Here is a 21,495-nt window from a genome sequence, read left to right on the forward strand (position 1 = left end):
GACTAAAGAGGACAAGGACAACCCAAGTTGTTATCAGCGCTCAGTTCAGAAGCCTGCATCTCTGATGGTATGGGGTTGCATGAGTGCGTGTGACATGGGCAGCTTACACATCTGGAAAGGCACCATCAATGCTGAAAGGTATATCCAAGTTCTAGAACAACATACGCTCCCATTCAGACGTGGTCTCTTTCAGGGAAGACCTTGCATTTCCCAACATGACAATGCCAGACCACATACTGCATCAATTACAACATCATGGCTGCGTAGAAGAAGGATCCGGGCACTGAAATGGCCAGCCTGCAGTCCAGATCTTTCACCCATAGAAAACATTTGGCGCATCATAAAGAGGAAGATGCGACAAAGAAGACCTAAGACAGTTGAGCAACTAGAAGCCTGTATTAGACAAGAATGGGACAATATTCCTATTCCTAAACTTGAGCAACTTGTCTCCTCAGTCCCCAGACGTTTGCAGACTGTTATAAAAAGAAGAGGGGATGCCACACAGTGGTAAACATGGCCTTGTCCCAACTTTTTTGAGATGTGTTGATGCCATGAAATTTAAAATCAACTTATTTTTCCCTTAAAATGATACATTTTCTCAGTTTAAACATTTGATATGTCATCATGTTGTATTCTGAATAAAATATTGAAATTTGAAACTTCCACATCATTGCATTCCTTTTTTATTCACAATTTGTACAGTGTCCCAACTTTTTTGGAATCGGGTTTATATATTTGACCCTCACTACTGTCCAGCTAGACTCTATCGAAATCTGATTTTCATCATTTGAAATGGATGGTCATTCTTTACATTCTTTGACTTCTTTGAAACGTATTAAAGAGCCTCTGAGAGTGTGTTTGTGTACAAGCTCAGAATTTATCCATGATTCTCCATCTCTCAGCTGTTTTCTGATCCAGCAGGAAAAAATGGTGCATCTGGTCACTTAATAAAGTAACATCACCCTCTCCTCAACAAGAGGAATCCTTCAAACACAAACGCTGCACTTACAGAGCAGGAATCAGGCTTCGCAATCTGTGAGAGACGACACATGATGAGAATGTACGAGAACAATGTTGTGCAACTACTGACACAAACACACAATAATTCAGTTTCGATATCAGATAACGTCAAAACAGATGTTTTACAGAAAACTGAGCAGTGTTTCATCAGTTCCCATAAACACACACACTGTTTCTATGGTTTTAGTTTTAGTAAACATTAACAGTTCTGATCTGGTACTTACAGTCTCATTTCTGCCTATCTGAAGATCTATCTGATTTGAAATGAGACAGAATTTAAACACACACACTGTACATATGCAATAAAATCATTTTACACATTCAAATGGTCTGGTTATGTGTTTACATCTGTCATATGAGTTACACAACAGTCAAGATCAGAACTGTCTGTGATCCAGAAAACAAGTCAAACAAGAGCGTGTCTGAAGTTCATTACGTCCAGACAGGTTTCTTTTATTTGCAGAGCTCTTTCACAACACACACTGCTCAAAGACGCACAGAAAATCCCTCATAAAGACCAGAAAAACAAAAGACGTTTCTAAGGTTTGAAATAATAAACCAACAGATCCAGTGTTGAAAGTGAAGTTTGTGAGAACTTGAGGAGAAAACAAACATGATTCATTTGATTTGAGTCCTTCAAAAGAGCCTCAACATGTTTTAATCTATTTGTGAGGGACATTTTTAAACATTTGGCCTTCAAATGTAACCAAACACATACAGAAACGCAGACATGAACCGTCTAAACCATTTGTCTTCAAATAGCAGACGGCGGTTCTGGACCCTGACTTGGGTCCAACTGGACTGTGAGATTTACTGACATCATTTTAGTTTGTGTCCACATCATTAAGTTTGAAAAACTTTAGTAAATCTTTAAATTTGTAATTTAATATAATCAGATACACACACGCACCTCATAAAGGTCTGAAAGAGACCGGGGCAAGTTGTCACACTGTTTAACTATAGTCAGTATTTTTCAGTGTTTTTTGACACAAACCATAATGTCTTGACTACAAAAAGCTTTTGAACAAGTTCACGCAGTAGGTTTTCTAGTTTCAAAATAAATCGATTAGATCAGTGTCATTCAACATAGTTGTTTCATTCTTAGAATTATTCTCTCGCTCTGAAAATAACAGAACAGAATGAATCATCTTTAACCCGATCTCCGCTGGGTCTTGTGGCTTCTGCTCGTGATCTTCTGCTTAAAAACCTCCCTTAAAACTTGTGTGTATTTGTGTTTTCAGCATTGATGTGTATGTGTTGAACTCCAGAAGGACCGCATCCGATCGATGTTGCGCTGCGACTCATCCGGTTACGCAAGCGACGCTCATTCACTTTCCGATTAATCGCAGCAAACATCTGCGTCTCAAACCACAGAGATGAATCCGTCACACTTTGGACTGTTTTTTAAAAAGTTACACTTTATACTTTTACAAGTGTGAATTATTAGTGTTAAAAGCTAATAATTAAATAATAAAATGTTAAATAAAAATAAATAAATAATAAAAAATCTAAATAAAACACTAAAAATTAAATGAATTAGAAGTGCAAATGATTAGCTTTAAAAGCTAATAATTAAATAATGAAAATGTAAAATTAAAATAAATAAATAAAAACAATCAAAATAAAACACTTTCTAAAAAGATTTTTTATTTTATTATTATTATTTTAATTTTACATAATGTTTTAACAATGTAAAATTAAAATAACAATAAAAAAAAAAATCTTACTAAAAATAAAACCATAAAAAAATACAATAAAAACACTTAAAATAAAAAAGTAAAAATTAAATAATAAATAAGTAAAATTAAAATGATTTTAAAATAAAAATTCTACAAAAAATAAAACAATGAAAATGTAAAACTAAAATTACTTTACAATAAAAACAATTAAAATAAAACATTAAAATGAATTAAATCATAAAAATGTAAAATAAATAATAATTTAAAATAAAACATCAAAATAAAACACTAATACTCATTTTGAATTAAAATTATTTTAAAAATGTATATTTATAAATTTATTATATTTATAAAAATGACTAAAATATATTTTATTTGAAATAAATAAAAAAAATTACTAAAAAATATAATATATTTTATTTTAAATGATTAAAATTCAAATTCTAAGGTGGTGGCATATGAAAAAATAATCACATTAACTAAACGGCTTTGACATTCGGACTTGGATGTGAAGAAAATGGCTGTAGATGCAGAAGATGAGCTGAAGAACGCGTCCCGGATGGTGTCAGAGAGTTCAGACGGCGCCTCAAATGACGTCCTGACATTCGTTTAACTTTGTTTAATGCTCAGTGTCACTGAGAGAATAAAAATGCTGTCGTTCTCAACAGCAGGTGAGTCGCTCATCATCAGAAAAGCTGTACGACGCCACAGATGGCGAGTGTGTGTTTGCGTTTGGTAAAGGACACGAGCGCTGAGGCGGGCGAAACGTCGCTCTGAATGAATCAGTCAGCGTGTTGGAGCGCTCAACACCTGCTCGACCCGGCGGGAACCCGCAGAGTTCTGGAGAAGGGCACGAGGTGTGTCGGGAGCTGTTTCTCATCAGCATCGGTTTGGTGGAGGTCACCTTACGTGAAGATCCTGCAGAACCAGAAAACTCTGAGAAAACTTTAGCAGCTATTGCTCTGTTCACAGCCCTGAGGAATCAAACGATGTGACAATGGTTTTCCTGTGGAACAGAACTTCACGTGTGGCTGCGGCACAAATCACATTCCTCTCCTACTGCAGTCTACAAGTGTGGACTTGACCGGTGTGGGGAGAGTGCATACTTCTGAGTGTGTGATAAGACACGGGAGATCATGAGGGGGTCTGCGAGTTGATGAACAGTCAAAATAAAACCCTTCCTAAAGTCAAATCATAAAAATGTATCAAAACAACACTTAAAAATGAACTCATAAAAATTTTAAAAATTTAATTTAAAATAAAATAATTGAAATAAACACTAAAAATTAATTAAATCATGTAAACGTAAAGTTAAAATAAATCAATTTTAAAATCAAAAAAATCTAAATAAACACTAAAAATTAAATCATAATGTAAAATTAAAATAAATCAATAATTTTAAAATAAAATAATTGAAATAATACAAATTAAATCATATAATGTAAAATGAAAATAAATCAATTTCAAAATAAAACTAATCAAAATAAAACACTAATGAAAAATGAAATTATAAAACTGTAAATAAATAAATAATTTTAAAATAAAAATTAATCAAATAATATAAATGTAAAATTAAAATAAATCAATCATTTTAAAACAAAACAAATCAATAAAACACTTACTAAAATGAAATTATAAAACTAAAATTAAAATAATTTTTTAAAAATAAAAATAATTGAAATAAACACTAAAAATCAATCATAAACGTAAAATTAAAATAAATCAATTTTAAAATAAAAACAAATCAAAATAAACAATAAAACTAAATCATATAATGTAAAATTAAAATAAATAATGTTTAAAATAAAACAAATCAAAATAAAACATTTACTAAAAATGAAATTATAAAACTAAAATAAACATTTTTAAAATAAATATAATTGAAATAAACACTAAAAATGAATAAAATCATATGTGTAAAATTAAAATAAATAATTGTAAAATAAAAATCTAAGTAAACACTACAAATTAATTAAATCATAAATGTAATATTAAAATAAATCAATACTTTTAAAATAAAAACAAATAAAACACTAAAAATTAAATAATAAAAATGTCAAATTAAAATAAATAATTTAAAAATAAATCAAACACTTAGTAAAAATAAAAAAATAAAAAATCATAAAATGTCAAATTAAATAGTTTTTTAATCAAAACACTCAAAATAAAATAAATTAATTTTTAATTAAATCCTATAAATAATTTTAAAATAAAAATAAATCCAAATAAAACTTGCGTGTGACCATTAAATGTCATCAGAAACCGTAAAGATGTGAATGTGTTGTCAAATTACTCAAATCTCAGAGGGACTTTAAGTCATTTAGTTCAAAGGAGTTTGTCTCCGTAAGATGTTTCTCATCTTCCCGTCAGTACGCCGGTCTAACTACAGTTGTGTCCTCCTCCTAACACATGCAGTGATGTTGTTCGCTGACAGCGCCTCTTAATGGAAGGCAGTGTTCAGTAATGGCCCTGTGGGAAGACAAATCGAGCCGTCAGGCCTCGCTGAACGAGCTCGTGTCGTCTAAAGAGAGACGGGGAGCGGCGGGTTAATGAGCTCATCACCAGCTCTTGTTCGAGATGTTTCAGCAAGGGTTAGTGAAGAAGAAGAAGCGACATGAACACCGTCTGATCACATGTCTCATTTACTGCTCAAATGCGCTCATGATTGTACATAAATTATATAAAACAATAATCATTTGTTTACCACAATATTCAAATAAAAACCATAATAATAAAAAACAACAATAGCAGCTCTAGAAACATCATCATCATCATCGACATATTCAGAGCGAAAGAGCCAAACTGCTTGAGAAGTTTCTTCATCTTTGGTTTAGAAACGACCGCCGTTCTTTCACAACGACACAAAACTACTGCAACTACTTCTGCTATTGCTTTAGACGGATTCACACTACCTGCATCCGTTCCTTCACGCTTTTAATCGTTTTTTCCTAATTATTATATGAAATGCGTCAAGCAAAGCAGGCTAAAACATTAAAGTTGATTAAAAATGTCAAATCTAAAGTGTAAAATGATCACAAATTAAAAAAGCATGTTCATAAACTGCAGCAAACTGCTGTACTTGTTTTCCTCTTTGTGAAAAGTAATGTAAGTAAAAATGCAATCCATTCAGGAAAATTATAATGACCTCATTATTCTTCAAACGAAGAATATGTGATACGAGGATTCGGTTCCGTCATGATTTACACACACACACACACACACACACACACAATACAGGCGTCTTAAGATGGATTCAAATTAAGGCAAGTGAAGTTTTTGTAAATTCCAACATTTGACAGAAGAAAATCAACAGAAGATGAAGATGTGATAGCTTAATATCTGAGGAAGACGGTCCGTGTTCTTCTTCTTCTTCTTATAATTCTACATCATATCCGCGTCTATCCACACTTCAGTCCGACAGACATAAAAAAAATCATGAAATAATCCTCATCACCTCCTAAAGTCCTTCAGCGGCTTCAGTCCAGGAGGAAACGAGTCCAGTCTGTGTGTTTGGTGCTGAGGTCACCTGAAGTCCATCATGAGTCCATGTTTTCAGTGCAGAGCGTCTGATTCTCCATCGGAAGAGAGAGATGACCAACATTCAGCTCTTCAGGACGCTATCTGACAACAACACAGAGACACAGACGTGATCAATGCATCTACAGCGCTCACAAAACATGTAAAAATGAAGAATTTCCCGTGCATTCGCCTGCAAAGCTGCTGCAAATAAACATCAGTCCAGCAAAGCACACAACATCAGAAAAATGAGGATAAATTAACTCATTTAAACACTTTACAGTAACATTCGTTAACATACTTAATGCATTATGTATCATGAACAGATCAAGTCAAATTTTATTTATAAAGCACAAATTTAACACAAATGTAGTTGATCCAAAGTGCTTTACAGTAAATCAGAATTTAAAATAGAAAAGGAGGAGGAAGAAAAAAATGTAGATAAAAATCAAGTATTAAAATCAATCAAGCAAAAACTCTCATAAGGTATCATAAACTAAATGGACAATATGTTTACACTATTAATCTATTGCAATATATAAGTGCATTATAAAAACCATTACAGCATTTATTTAAATTATTAATATATAATAATATTAATTTCTAGTGATACTAACACATTTTCAAGTTTGTATATGTAATTAATTTAATAGTATATTTTTATACATAGATTAATGATTCCCAATGTATTAAATGATGTATTAACGAAATATACTCAAATTAAAATGTAATAATAAAAATAATCAAAATTAATGATTAAAATGAACAAACATTGACAAAATACACTAAAATTAATTAAATCTTGAAAATGTATAATTAAAATAATAACAAATCAAATGAAACACTTAAAATGAAATCATAAAAATGTAATAATAATTATTTTAATACACTAAAATCTAAAATTAAATCATAAAAATGTCAAATTAAAACATAATTTTAAAATAAAAGCAAATCAAATAAAACACTTAAAATAAAAATGTAATAAAAAATAAAAACAATCGAAATACACTAAAATTAATTAAATCTTGAAAATGTAAAATTAAAATAATTTTTAAATAGTTAAAAAATTATTTTTAAATATTTTTTTTATAATTTTTTAAAATGAAAACAAACCAAATAAACCACTTAAAATGAAATCATAGAAATGTAATAAAAAATCAAAATTAATGATTAAAATTAACGAACATTAACAAAATACACTAAAATGAATTAAATCTTGAAAATATAAGATTAAAGTAATTTTTAAATAATTTTAAAAATATATTTTTTAAATATTTTTATAATTTTTTAAAATGTAAACAAAACCAAATAAACCACTTAAAATGAAATCATAAAAATGTAATAAAAATAAGAAAAATAATTGAAATACACTTAAATTAAATCATAAAAATGTCAAATTAAAACAAATAATTTAAAAATAAAAGCAAATCAAATAAAACACTTAAAATTAAATCATAAAAATGTGATAAAAAATAAAAACAATCAAAATACACTAAAATTATTTAAATTTAAAAAATGTAAAATTAAAATAAATGAACGCACATTTTTAGTTTACTTTTGACCATTAAAACAATATAAAAGGCCTGTATGATAATTAGGCTGTAAGGTGCATTAAATTAAATTAATTTATAATATTAATGTTAATTTAATTAAGTTTGCATATTTATTTATTTTAATAGTATATTTTTATATCTACATTAATGATTCCCAATGCATTAAATGATGCATTAACTAATGTTAACAATTGTATTTAAGTTTTGATCATTAAAAATATTAATTAAACATTAAAATATAATATTAATGTTAATTTCTACATATACTAACCGTTTTTACATGTCAAGTCAATATATTTAATTAATTTTATAGTATATTTTTATCTACATTAATGATTCCCAATGCATTAAAGGATGGACTAACTAACGCTGACTATTTTATTTTAGTTTTGATCATTAAAAAAATTAAATAAATATTAAAATAATAAAATATAATGTTAATTTCTACATATACTAACAGTTTAGTAACTAATTATTTTAGTTTTGATGGCCTGTAAGGTCATCAGGTTGTAAGTGTTCATATGGGGTTCACAGCTGGTTTTGTCTGTGTTTGGTAAGTTGACTGTAGGTTGATGTTAACTATGTAGTGTGCAGTGAACAGGACATAGTGCGCACTTGGACTGGTAAGAACAGGGTTGAATATGGTCACTGGTTTCCACGGTGATCTGTTGCTGTGCTACGTGTGCGTCCTGGGATGTGGGAGCCACCGTCTGTGGAGGAGCTTCTGTTACTACACCCTGAGAACAGGAAGTGACATCATCATTCAGGAAATGCACAGGTAGGGACAGGTATTTAGTAGGGCTGCACGGTTAAAAAAACCCAACAGAATCGAGATATGACAGTGCAATACTAAAATAGTAAAGGCTGCGCAATTTTTATCAGAAAAATCACAATTAGTTATTCTTTCTGAAAATTGAGAAGAAGGGTCTGGATCCGTTTTATTTCTATATTTAACACACATTGTTAATGAAATGCATGTGATTTACCTCTACAGGAAGTGCTGACGGAGGAACCGGTGTTAACTGATGGATGAATGTTCCTTGCATAGGAGCCACAGCAGCTGGAGCCGTCATGTACTGAAACACACACAGACACATGTGGTTCTCCTGCTGTCCTGCAGAGGGCGCTGACTAATCGAGAGCTTCAGATCAAGCTGTCCTTCCTCTGTGTGTGTGTGTGTGAATGTGTGTGTGTGTGTGTGTGTATAAAGGATGGATCAGAGAGCAGTGCTAATGAGTGGAGTTAAAGGGCGTGGTCACGAGTGATTAACTTCCTGTACCGGAGCACAGGGTAAACTACATCAGTGTCACAGTGCTGAAGACTGACTGTACATCACTGGATGAGCTCTCTCTCTCTCTCTCTCTCACACACACACACACACACACACACACACACACTACCTGTTTTTACCTGCTTCACAAGTTTTGTGAAAAGTTTTCTGTATGTTTCTCAGGTTTAAAGCACGTCATACTGAAACATGACATGATAAACTGCTTTCCTTCAGATCCTGTAGTGAACATTCATGTATTTCTGCATCAGCGCTTTTCATCTGACATACTAAAGAGAATGTTAAAACGAAGTCTCTGATGGAGTGTTTATCATCTGAAGGGAAAGTGTGTGTGTTGTAGTTCACACACACAGACGGGGCAGATGGTGTGTGTTTGACAACAGAGAGGGTTCAGCGGGGTGTCTTGAGACAGAATACGTGAACCAGGTTCTAAATGATCTTGCACACACACACAACACATTAAACACACTCCCATCCATGCATTAACCCTAAACACCACCAATTATTTCTAGATGCAGGCACTGGTCGAGAGGTACACTTTCTTTTCTCACAGCTCATAGATGTGGGAACCGATCTTGTATATAGTTCAGTATAGTCATGTATATAGTCAGGTTTTTAGTCTTGTATATAGTCTGGTATATAGTCCCATATGTAGCCTGATATATAGACTGGTATATAGACCTGTATAAAGTTCTCTATATAGGCCTGTATAAAGTCCTGTATATAGTCCCCTAAATAGGCCTGTATATAGTCCGGTAAATAGACCCGTATAAATTCCTGTATATAGTCCTCTAAATAGGCCTGTATATAGTCCAGTATATAGTCCCTTATATAGGCCCGTGTAGAGTCCTGATTATAGACCTGTGTATAGTCATCTATATAGGGCTGTATATAGTCCTGTATACAGATCTGTAATAAATACTGTAGGTCAATAATCAGGTTTTTAGTCTTGTATATAGTCCTGTAAATAGTCCTGTATATAGACCTGTATAAAGTCCTGTATATAGTCCTCTAAATAGGCCTGTATATAGTCCAGTATATAGTCCTATGTATAGTCCTCTATATTGACTTGTATATAGTCTGGTATATAGGCCTGTATATAGTCCTGTATACAGACCTATACACTGCCCAGTAAAGAGTTACTGTAGGTCAACTACAGTCAGGTTTTTAGTATTGTATATATTCCTTTATATAGGCCTGTATAGAGTCCTGATTATAGACCTGTGTATAGTCATCTATATAGGGCTGTATATAGGCCTGTATATAGTCCGGTATACTGTCCAATACATACTGTAGGTTTTTAGTCAGGTTTTCAGTCTTGTATATAGTCCTGTAAATAGTCCTGTAGCCTATACAGTCCAATATATAGACCTGTATATAGTTATCTATATAGGCCTGTATAAAGTCCTGTGTATAGTCCTCTATATAGGCTTGTTTATAGTCCAGTATATAGGCCTGTATACAGACCTATACACTGTCCAGTAAAGAGTTACTGTAGGTCAATAGTCAGGTTTTTAGTATTGTATATAGTCCTTTATATAGGCCTGTATAGAGTCCTGATTATAGACCTGTGTATAGTCATCTATATAGGCCTGTATATAGTCCTGTATACAGACATGTATACTGTCCAAAAATAGTTACTGTAGGTCAATATTCAAGTTTTTAGTCTTGTATACAGTCCTCTAATTAGGCCTGTATATAGGCCGGTGTATAGTCCTCTATATAGACCTGTATATAGTCCCGACTATAGACCTGTGTATAGTAATCTATATAGGGCTGTGTATAGACCTGTATACTGTCCAGTAAATAGTTAGGTCAATAGTCAGGTTTTTAGTCTTGTATATAGTCCAGTATATAGTCCGGTATATAGACCTGGTGTATAGTTTGGTCTATAGTCTTGTATATAGACCAGAATTTAGTCCAGGAAATAGTCTGACTCATATTCTGACCAAGAACCACTTAGACTATCTGACTGACATGTAACAGTGGCCAAACACAGATGATGTTTTTATGCAGCATTTAGTGGTGAGTAAATCTGAAATCAGAGCCGACATGACCCATAAGATATAAACTCACGTTAGCAGCAGATCCCAGTGTGAGCTGGTTCATCTGTTGTGTTAGAGGAGTCATCATGGCTGCTGGTGGCACCGATACGGCACTGTGATCTAGTGCTGGAGTGATGACCGCTCCCTACGGATATACAGATCAATGCGACTGTTGGCAGGTTTGTAACCACTTGTTTTTATAGATTGAGTTTGAGTTGTGTAAAAATAAATGAAACTTCAGCACAGAACACACTGATATTGATTTAGTGAATATAAACGCTGGTTATGGTTGGCTGATTCCATATTGTGCGGCAGATCTGGAACGTTTCATCTGTCTGGCTTCAATTCGGTGACAGAATGTGAGCTGAATGAAGTCAATCATTGATTTTAACAGCATGAGAGACATGGTAAAGAATAAGTCTGAATCAGCAGAGAGTGTGTGTCAAACTAACTCATATGAAACAGAAACAACCTTCATGTGTAAAACTACACAGAATACAATGTTCTCACAATCACATGCTGCCATGATACTAGTGGAGAAATGTTTCTTGCACCAAAAACAGTCACAATTTAGTTTTCCATTATTGATTTCAGCCTTTTTAATGCTTACAATTAAAAAAAGTTATGCCTTTAAGGCTTGTGCATGTAAAAGGCCATAGAGAAGAAAGGTCAGAGGTCAGAGGTCACTTACTGTTGGTTGCATCACATACTGCTGTTGGGGCATCCATGCTGTACTCTGAACCTGTGAGCAACAAGAAACACAAATGTGTGTTCACAAAACATGAAAACTGTCCACACACACACACACACACACACACGACACATTCAAGGTACTGAAGATGATCTAAACAATAACAACATGCTACATATATACATATATATATATATCTCGACATGCTATATATGTGTGTATATATATATATATATAACTAGTATGAAGGGGTTCATAGATATGAATTGTTTCATTTTAACAATGTTGCTTGATTAGTGGTGCAAATTTGCGTTTGGTGTGAACAGACAGGAGAACAGAAGACGATGTTCCTCTGCTCTGATACTGATAAATCAGTCTGAGAGTGATGGATTACAGCTCTCTTTCTCATCTGACAGCACCTCTCTCCTTCTCACTTTCTCTCATTTGTTAGTAAAATTTCCTGTGCAATATGGCCGTCAGAGCAACAACTGAATCCGGAGACAGTCGATTCCTCACACACAGACACGTTTATGAAGACTATGTGGAGGTGAAGACGTCTGTCCCTGATCATATTCATTACATGAACTCAAACATGTTTCCAGCTCACAGGAGATCATGTAACATGTGAAATCATACAGACTCTCACCTGATAAGTCGACATGGGTGAAGCGGTGATGAACGGAGTGATAGACGCGTGCGCGATCATCCGGTTAGTAGTGATACTATATGGGGAAGAGTAGAACCTGCAGAGACAATGACAGGTTTTAAATATTAAAAATAATATATTCAGTTTGTCCTGTAGGCGGCACTATTATTTACTTGACCTGTAAATAATCTGAGCTGTCAGGAAATGATCTCTTATCAGACGGGATGTTTTATTAGGAGACAGACACGGGAAACAGGAAGTGAGGGATTTCCTGTAAGCAAAACACGCTGGGAGAGACAATCTTTCCTCCTGTCTCTCTCTTCCATCTGTCTGTACAAAAGTGTGTGTGTGTGTTCGAAACGTACCCGTTCTGCATGACGGCAGGCTCGTACGTGAGTGTCATTCCCGTCTGCAGAGACACACAGAGACAGAGAAGCGTTAACATGTGACGGCGTGTGAACAGCGGCTGTCAGTCTCCTGCTCCTGTTTCTGCTGAAGATGGCAGACCGGAGCGTCACTTCATCACATGAGAGTTTATGATAATGAGAGAGAGTTTAAACTATTATATCCAGGTGTGACATGTTTCCAGCGGCGTGTAATTCAACACTGGAAGTGAAAATGCTGTTCGACTCGACAAAATCACAGCCAATCAGAACACACATGATGCCTGATACATGCATGCAAAAAGTTTTTGGACCAATGAGATTTTAATGTGGGCGGAGCTACACAGTGTGACAACACAAATAGGAACAAAATAACGGAAAAAATGTCTCATCCCTTGTGGCAGCTATTTAGGACAAAAATCCCTTAAAAAAGTCAAAAGGTTAGGTTTATTTTAATTAGAAGTAAAAAAAAAAATTAGAAGGTTATTTCTAAACTTTAGAACTGCAGTCATAATGAAGAGCAGCTGTCTGCAGATGTTCATGACTGGAGACACATGTGCATGTGGATCAGAGCCGCGGCGCGTCTGTGCTGCATTACTGAGACACGCAGCAGGTGCATCAGATCTCAGCTGCGCCTGAGGATACGTGTGGAGATGATGATGAGCCTGATTTCCTGTAAATGACTCACTCTGTGTGTGTGTGTGTGTGTGTATGTGTATGTGCATGTGTAAGTGTGTGTGCGTGTGTGTGTATGCATGTGTGAGAGCGTGTGGTTGAGGTATTTCCTATGCTGTAGACAAAATGTCCCCAGAATGATGGCAACACCAGTCATTTTTGTCCTTGTTGGGACATTTTTGGCCCCCATGAGGAAAGCAGCTTATAAATCATACTAAGTGATGTTTTTTTGAAAATGTAAAAGTGCAGAAAGTTTTCTGTAATGGATAGGGTTAGGGGACAGAATATACAATTTGTACAGTATAACAATCATTATGTCTATGGAGAGTCCCCATAAATCATGGAAATCCAACGTGCGTGTGTGTGTGTGTGTGATCTCACCTCTCCTTCCCTCCACGCTCGGCCGTTCTGTGCATATTTACTCTGGGTTTGTCTCTTCTTCTGACCGCCATCAGCAAACTTGCACAGCAGCGGCTCTGACGGACCTACAGAGAGACACGAGGAGACAGAGACTGAAACTACAGCAATGACATGGACAAACAGACGCCCATTATTTAATCACTCCATCTGTCTAAATCTATTTACTGTAAAGACAGACATAAGACAACAGAGAGATAACTGGATAAATAGATAGAACGATAGAAAGATAGATAAAATGACAGAATGATAGAACAATAGATAGATAGAATGACAGAACGATAGATAGAACGATAGATAGATAGATAGATAGATAGAACGATAGATAGATAGATAGATAGATAGATAGATAGATAGATAGAACAATAGATAGAATGATAGATAGAAAGAACGATAGATAGAACTATAGATAGATAGAATGATAGAACGATAGATAGAAAGACAGACAGATAGATATAGATAGATAGATAGATAGATCAATAGAAAGATAGAAAGAACGATAGAAAGAAAGAATGATAGAAAGAAAGAACGATAGAAAGATAGAATGATAGAAAGAAAGAACGATAGATAGGAAGAACGATAGCTAGAACGCTATAACGATAGATAGAAAGAACGATACAATGATAAAACGATACATAGATAGATAGATAGAATGATTGATAGAATGATAGAATGATAGAACGATAGATAGATAGATAGAATGATAGATAGAAAGATAGATAGAATGATAGATAGATAGAACTATAGAAAGAATGATAGAACGATAGATAGAATTATAGAAAGAACAATAGAATGATAGATAGATAGAACTATAGAAAGAACGATAGAACGATAGATAGAAAGAACGATAGAACGATAGATAGAAAGAACGATAGAACGATAAATAGATAGATAGATAGATAGATAGAACGATAGATAGAACGATAGATAGAATGATAGATAGAATGATAGATAGATAGATAGAACTATAGAAAGAACGATAGAATGATAGATAGATAGAATGATAGATAGAACGATAGAACGATAGAATGATAGATAGATAGATAGAACTATAGATAGAACGATAGTTAGAATGATAGAACGATAGATAGAATGATAGATAGAACGATACATAGATAGATAGAAAGAACGATAGAACGATAGATAGAATGAAAGAATGAACAACAGAACGACAGACAGAAAGAATGATAGAAAGAAAGAACGATAGAACGATAGAGCAATAGATAGAACGATAGAAAGAATGATAGAAAGATAGAAAGAATGATAGAATGATAGAAAGATAGAAAGAACGATAGAACAATAGACAGATAGAACGAACAACAGAACGAGACAGACAGAAAGAAAGAACGATAGATAGAATGATAGATAGAACGACAGAACGACAGAACGATGGATAGATAGATAGATAGATAGATAGATAGATAGATAGATAGATAGATAGACATTTCCTGAAGGTGTGAGCAGAAAACGTGTGAAATAAGGTTATCAAATTATTCTCTAGTTTTCCAGGAAGCTGATCTGAGTAAATCTTGCTGAATAATCATCACTTCCTGTCCAGTCTGAGCTCGGCTCTGATCGATACTGCAGCAGAAACACTGCTGTCAGTCTCAACAGACGACACTGAGACGAAACACACGCCTCTGAACCAACGCCTGCATCAGAGGATCTCAATATGAGCTCAAACGTTTCTCATCCAATCATCAGAGCTGCTCCACATTCATTTCAGATCTCTAGACTCTCACTGGATGACGACTATTGACTCGTTTGAGTCTCATTTTATCGAGCAGCATCTGAGACCAAGTAGAAACGTTTATAAACCCGCAACATCTGAGCAATAACATCCAAAAATCAGCAGTTTCTCCAGTGATGTTAGAGGAAAACAAGAGCCATTTTACCTGATCGTTCATCAAAGTCTGATGCAGGAAGATTTACTGTTTCTGTTTGGGAATACAATGACATGATTTCATGCCAATGCTCTGAACTGAACTGAGAGTCGTACTGGTACCTGCAATGCCTGGTGGAGTTTTGAGATATTTTCCATTGAAATTTTGTATGACAACTTCACATTTCTCTGTGGATTCCATCCTGAAGGGAAAAAACACACTCATGACAGACATTCACATACATGACTGGAACAAAACAGACTCAAGAAAACACACCAGCACAGCGTCGTATTTGTTTTGTGATATAAAATTGTTATTCAAATACAAACCCGATTCCAAAAAAGTTGGGACACTGTACAAATTGTGAATAAAAAAGGAATGCAATGATGTGGAAGTTTCAAATTTCAAGATTTTATTCAGAATACAACATATCAAATGTTTAAACTGAGAAAATGTATCATTTTAAGGGAAAAATAAGTTGATTTTAAATTTCATGGCATCAACACATCTCAAAAAAGTTGGGACAAGGCCATGTTTACCTCTGTGTGGCATCCCCTCTTCTTTTTATAACAGTCTGCAAACGTCTGGGGACTGAGGAGACAAGTTGCTCAAGTTTAGGAATAGGAATGTTGTCCCATTCTTGTCTAATACAGGCTTCTAGTTGCTCAACTGTCTTAGGTCTTCTTTGTCGCATCTTCCTCCTTATGATGCGCGAAATGTTTTCCATGGGTGAAAGATCTGGACTGCAGGCTGGCCATTTCAGTGCCCGGATCCTTCTTCTACGCAGCCATGATGTTGTAATTGATGCAGTATGTGGTCTGGCATTGTCATGTTGGAAAATGCAAGGTCTTCCCTGAAAGAGACGACGTCTGGATGGGAGCGTATGTTGTTCTAGAACTTGGATATACCTTTCAGCATTGATGGTGCCTTTCCAGATGTGTAAGCTGCCCATGCCACACGCACTCATGCAACCCCATACCATCAGAGATGCAGGCTTCTGAACTGAGCGCTGATAACAACTTGGGTTGTCCTTGTCCTCTTTAGTCCGGATGACATGGCGTCCCAGTTTTCCAAAAAGAACTTCAAATTTTGATTCGTCTGACCACAGACCAGTTTTCCACTTTGCCACAGTCCATTTTAAATGAGCCTTGGCCCAGAGAAAACGCCTGCGCTTCTGGATCATGTTTAGATATGGCTTCTTTTTTGACCTATAGAGGCAACGGCGAATGGCACGGTGGATCGTGTTCACCGACAATGTTTTCTGGAAGTATTCCTGAGCCCATGTTATGATTTCCATTACAGTAGCATTCCTGTATGTGATGCAGTGCCGTCTAAGGGCCCGAAGATCACGGGCATCCAGTATGGTTTTCCGGCCTTGACCCTTATGCACAGAGATTGTTCCAGATTCTCTGAATCTTTGGATGATATTATGCACTGTAGATGATGATAACTTCAAACTCTTTGCAATTTTTCTCTGAGAAACTCCTTTCTGATATTGCTCCACTATTTTTCGTCGCAGCATTGGGGAATTGGTGATCCTCTGCCCATCTTGACTTCTGAGAGACACTGCCACTCTGAGAGGCTCTTTTTATACCCAATCATGTTGCCAATTGACCTAATAAGTTGCAAATTGGTCCTCCAGCTGTTCCTTATATGTACATTTAACTTTTTCGGCCTCTTATTGCTACCTGTCCCAACTTTTTTGGAATGTGTAGCTCTCATGAAATCCAAAATGAGCCAATATTTGGCATGTCTCACTTTCAACATTTGATATGCTATCTATATTCTATTGTGAATAAAATATAAGTTTATGAGATTTGTAAATTATTGCATTCCTTTTTTATTCACAATTTGTACAGTGTCCCAACTTTTTTTGGAATCGGGTTTGTATATATATATATATATGTTTTAGACTTTACAATGAATATGAATAAATGCATAATGGGTTATTCAATTATTATATGTTCTTTATAAAATCCTGAAAGTGACCCATTGTCTTCACAAACACGTCCTAATGTCCTGAGACTCAAAGGAATTGTTCATCAGAGTCTGTATTAGTGAGAAGCTCGAGCTGCAGAGGGTTTAGTTGAGCCTCATTAGCACAGAATAAATCAATGTCCTGAAAACACCTTATTTAAACTCTGTTAAACTCTATTTAAATACTCTGTTTACTGAGGTTTTAACATAAACACACTCTGCGGTGGTTTACCTGGCGAAGCCGACGCCTCTGCTCACGCCGCTGGCGTCTCGCAATATCCGCGTGGAGATCACATGACCGAAGGGTCGAAGCACCGTCTCCAGCTCCTGTTCATCCACAGAGACGGGCAGATTAGACAGGTACAGGTTAGTGGGGTCCTGCTCCTGCTGCTACAGACACACAGACACACACAGATCATTCATGAGACTTAAACACACGCATTGACAGTTTAAAAGATTAAAATTTATCTAACAATGTAAAAAAAAGTGGTATGATTCACAAAATCATGCATGATGACAAATGTTTGTTTGTGTCAGTACTGTGAGAACATGAACGTGTAACTGTGTAAGAATGTGAGTTTGTGATGAAGGATCAGGGTTCGACTCACACACTGACAGACCAACACACACTAATAAACACTAATAAACAGCACTGAGAAACACTGACAGGAGACTGACAGGAGACTGACAGCACATAAAGCTCCTCTGTCACGTTAATGTCCTTTAATAGTGAGTCAAACACGCTTCACTGACATGGAGTAAATTACACTGCCACTGAAGCCTCTGTGTGTGTGTGTGTGTGTGTGTGTGTGTGTGTGTGTGTGTGTGAGTACAGCTGAATATTGCAGTAAGCAACACCGGGGCTAGTTGTCACAGGTCTATCTCTTACAAACTTGATGGTCAATTATGCAAATGCTTGTTTTATCTAGAAGTGGTTTAATATGTTGGATTCACATACCTGATACAATACATACAATTATAATAAAATAAACATTTTAATTTAACTATTTAATAATTTAATAAATATACACTACCGGTCAAAGGTTTGAAATAATACGATTTTTTGATTATTTTTTCTGCCTATCAAGGCTGCATGTATTTAATAAAAAATACAGTTATATTGTGAAATATTATTACAATTTAAATTGTAATTTTATTACTGTTTTTAAAGCTGTTTTCTGTGTGAATATTTTGTAAAATGTAATTTACTCCTGTGATCAGATGAATTTTCAGCATCATCAAAAACATGTATATAATATTTTAATTTAATTCAATAAATATCATTTAAATAATTTAAATTCTTTAAGAATTACATATAATATAGATCATTAATATTATTAAACAATATATTATAATTAAAATATATGAATTAATATTATTAATTAATATTTAAGACATAAGAAATATACAATTTAAATTTACTTTAATAATTATATATAATATAAAATTATACACAATATAAAAATTATATATGTATATAATTTAAAAGATATCATTTAAATACTTTAACAATTACACACACACGCACACATATATATATATATATATATATATATATATATACACACACACACACACACACACACACATATACATATATATATATATATATATATTAATTTATAGACATTAAGTGTGGACTGAAAAATGTGACATGTTGTACTACATCTGTCACATGTGTGTGTTTTGGTCCTTCTAACCCAGACACACACACACACACACACACACACAGATTATTGTACTGTATGCATGTATATGCATGTTTGTGTGTGTGTGTGTGTGTGTCCATCTCCGTCTGTGTCTGGCATGTACATATTCAATGTGTTTCATGTTTTGGAAGGATTGCACAGGAAACAGACGTGCCTGGCAGTGTGTGTGTGTGTGTTTCATCCTGTTGTGTAAACAAACGTAAACACACACTTGGACTCCACACATATGGTCTTTCCGACGCTCTGATTATTGTGGGAAACCTGTTTTGTGCGTGTTTGTTGTTTAATATGCCTTTAGAAATGATACAAATAACGAGTCTGATCATGTGACCAGCGACTCAGCTCTCGTTCACAGCTCATCTGTTTTAATAAAGAGGTTAATGTGAGTTAAACGCTCCGTCACATCTCTCCACGTTTCATTTCCTCTCATCCTGTCTGTATTAAACGCTCCATGTTCTCAATATCTTCTTCTGTACACACCATATTTACAAAACTTCCTTTACTTCCTCAAATTAGATCTTCGGTTAGACTAAATGGAGACTTTACCTCAAGTTTCCTGCTTCTCAGATGTTTCTCCTGAGAAAAACATCTGGTGTTTTTTGAAACGTGGTGTTTTTGATTGTATTTTGTTATGTTTCAAGTCACCATTAGAGTGATTAGTGTCTCTTCAGCTTATACAACTTGTTTTTTCATATTTTATTTCAGTTAAAGTTTTTTTATTTCAAGTAACAAACCATCACTGTGTCCAAATATGCCTACTTCCATACTATATAGCAGGCGAAAAACAGTATGTGAGCCGAGGAGTATGTCCAAATTTATAAAATACTGGGCCCCGGATGACCTACTACTTCTGATAATATTCTGAAGTGTGCATTTGATGGACACTTTACTATCCCATGAGGCCATGGGAAAGGATTTGTGAATGTCAGTAAAGCAATGCAACCGATGCCGCAGGTCACATGACAGTGACAAACATGGCGGATGTAGTGCGTCCAAATTTCATTCATACTATACACACACACACATACTATATAGAACATACTTTTTTAACGGTTGGGAAGTTTTAAACCAAATCTAGTACCTACTATACAGTATGTGATTTCAGACACAGTGCATATTTTAGAGCCTGTTGTAACTCCTCCCACTCATCCCATAAACAACAGTTTCCACGGCAACTGTGTGTGTTTATGTATACACGTGAAATTATATGTTTGTGTGTATTCTCTAGAGGTCTGTTCAGTACATGTCAACAACAGGCAGAATACATTTACTCAAAAACACAAGTTCATTATCATAAACATTAATATGCAAAGATAACCCACACTTTCATAGTAAGCATCTAAACCATCATTACTACAGTAAAACTATAATAAATCACTATGAGATCTCCCTCAAATAGTGTAATAAGACACTTTCACAGTCTTTCTGTCTGTCTTCATTTCTTTTTACGGCAGCGAAAGTCTTACAATCAATGCAAAATACACATGTATACTTTAGTATCTCACGATACTAGCTGATTGTTTACAGTGTGCTCGATGATGCATAATTCACACAAAGCATCATGGGAATAGTGTGGATACAAATCTCTATTCCTATGGAAAACACGGCCTAATGAGCAGCGGATCTTCCTGGCAATTCAGGTGAATGAGGAAATTTACATTTGATTAGAATCTCATTATCATATGATTAGCGAACTGATGGCAGGCCACGTGAAGTTACTGAAGAAATACTGCAGAAAACAAAAGTGAAATATCAATATTTAAGCTAACATGAAACCAAAACTGACTCCGTCTACTTGTGTGTTCCATAATTTATCAAAGCAAGTTATTCTAAACAAAAATTACATTTCATCAAAACTAATAACTTTCTCCAGCTCTGAACAACTTTTCTTTTCCACTGATGCCATCTGGCTCAGTTCTGGAACAGACGGTAAGTTTTGAAGGGCAATGAGAGGGAGTTGTGAGTACCAGAGGAGAGAGATGCATTATGGGATTGGGTTCTCCTGCCTCGCTG

General features: G+C 34.7%; 1 protein-coding gene across 5 annotated transcripts in view; it reads right to left on the reverse strand.

The window, feature by feature from the left end:
* Positions 1-5,323: 5,323 nt before the first annotated feature.
* Positions 5,324-21,495, reverse strand: part of LOC127501519 (RNA-binding motif, single-stranded-interacting protein 3-like) — a 33,153-nt gene continuing 16,981 nt past the window's right edge. For 3 of the 5 annotated variants that reach the window (XM_051873525.1, XM_051873523.1, XM_051873524.1), the window contains 10 exons: positions 18,006-18,163; positions 15,919-15,998; positions 13,878-13,981; positions 12,804-12,847; positions 12,439-12,535; positions 11,793-11,843; positions 11,133-11,246; positions 8,755-8,844; positions 8,384-8,505; positions 5,324-6,316 (listed from right to left, as the gene is read on the reverse strand). In XM_051873525.1, coding sequence (XP_051729485.1) covers positions 6,301-6,316; positions 8,384-8,505; positions 8,755-8,844; positions 11,133-11,246; positions 11,793-11,843; positions 12,439-12,535; positions 12,804-12,847; positions 13,878-13,981; positions 15,919-15,998; positions 18,006-18,163 — 876 coding nt within the window. In that variant the 3' untranslated portion in view covers positions 5,324-6,300. Of the gene's footprint in view, positions 6,321-8,383; positions 8,506-8,754; positions 8,845-11,132; positions 11,247-11,792; positions 11,844-12,438; positions 12,536-12,803; positions 12,848-13,877; positions 13,982-15,918; positions 15,999-18,005; positions 18,164-21,495 lie in introns of all 5 variants that reach the window. The other 2 variants (XM_051873527.1, XM_051873526.1) reach the window with 2 other exon arrangements.

This window comes from Ctenopharyngodon idella, chromosome 19, assembly GCF_019924925.1.
Source record: "Ctenopharyngodon idella isolate HZGC_01 chromosome 19, HZGC01, whole genome shotgun sequence".
Classification (NCBI taxonomy): Eukaryota; Metazoa; Chordata; class Actinopteri; order Cypriniformes; family Xenocyprididae; genus Ctenopharyngodon; species Ctenopharyngodon idella.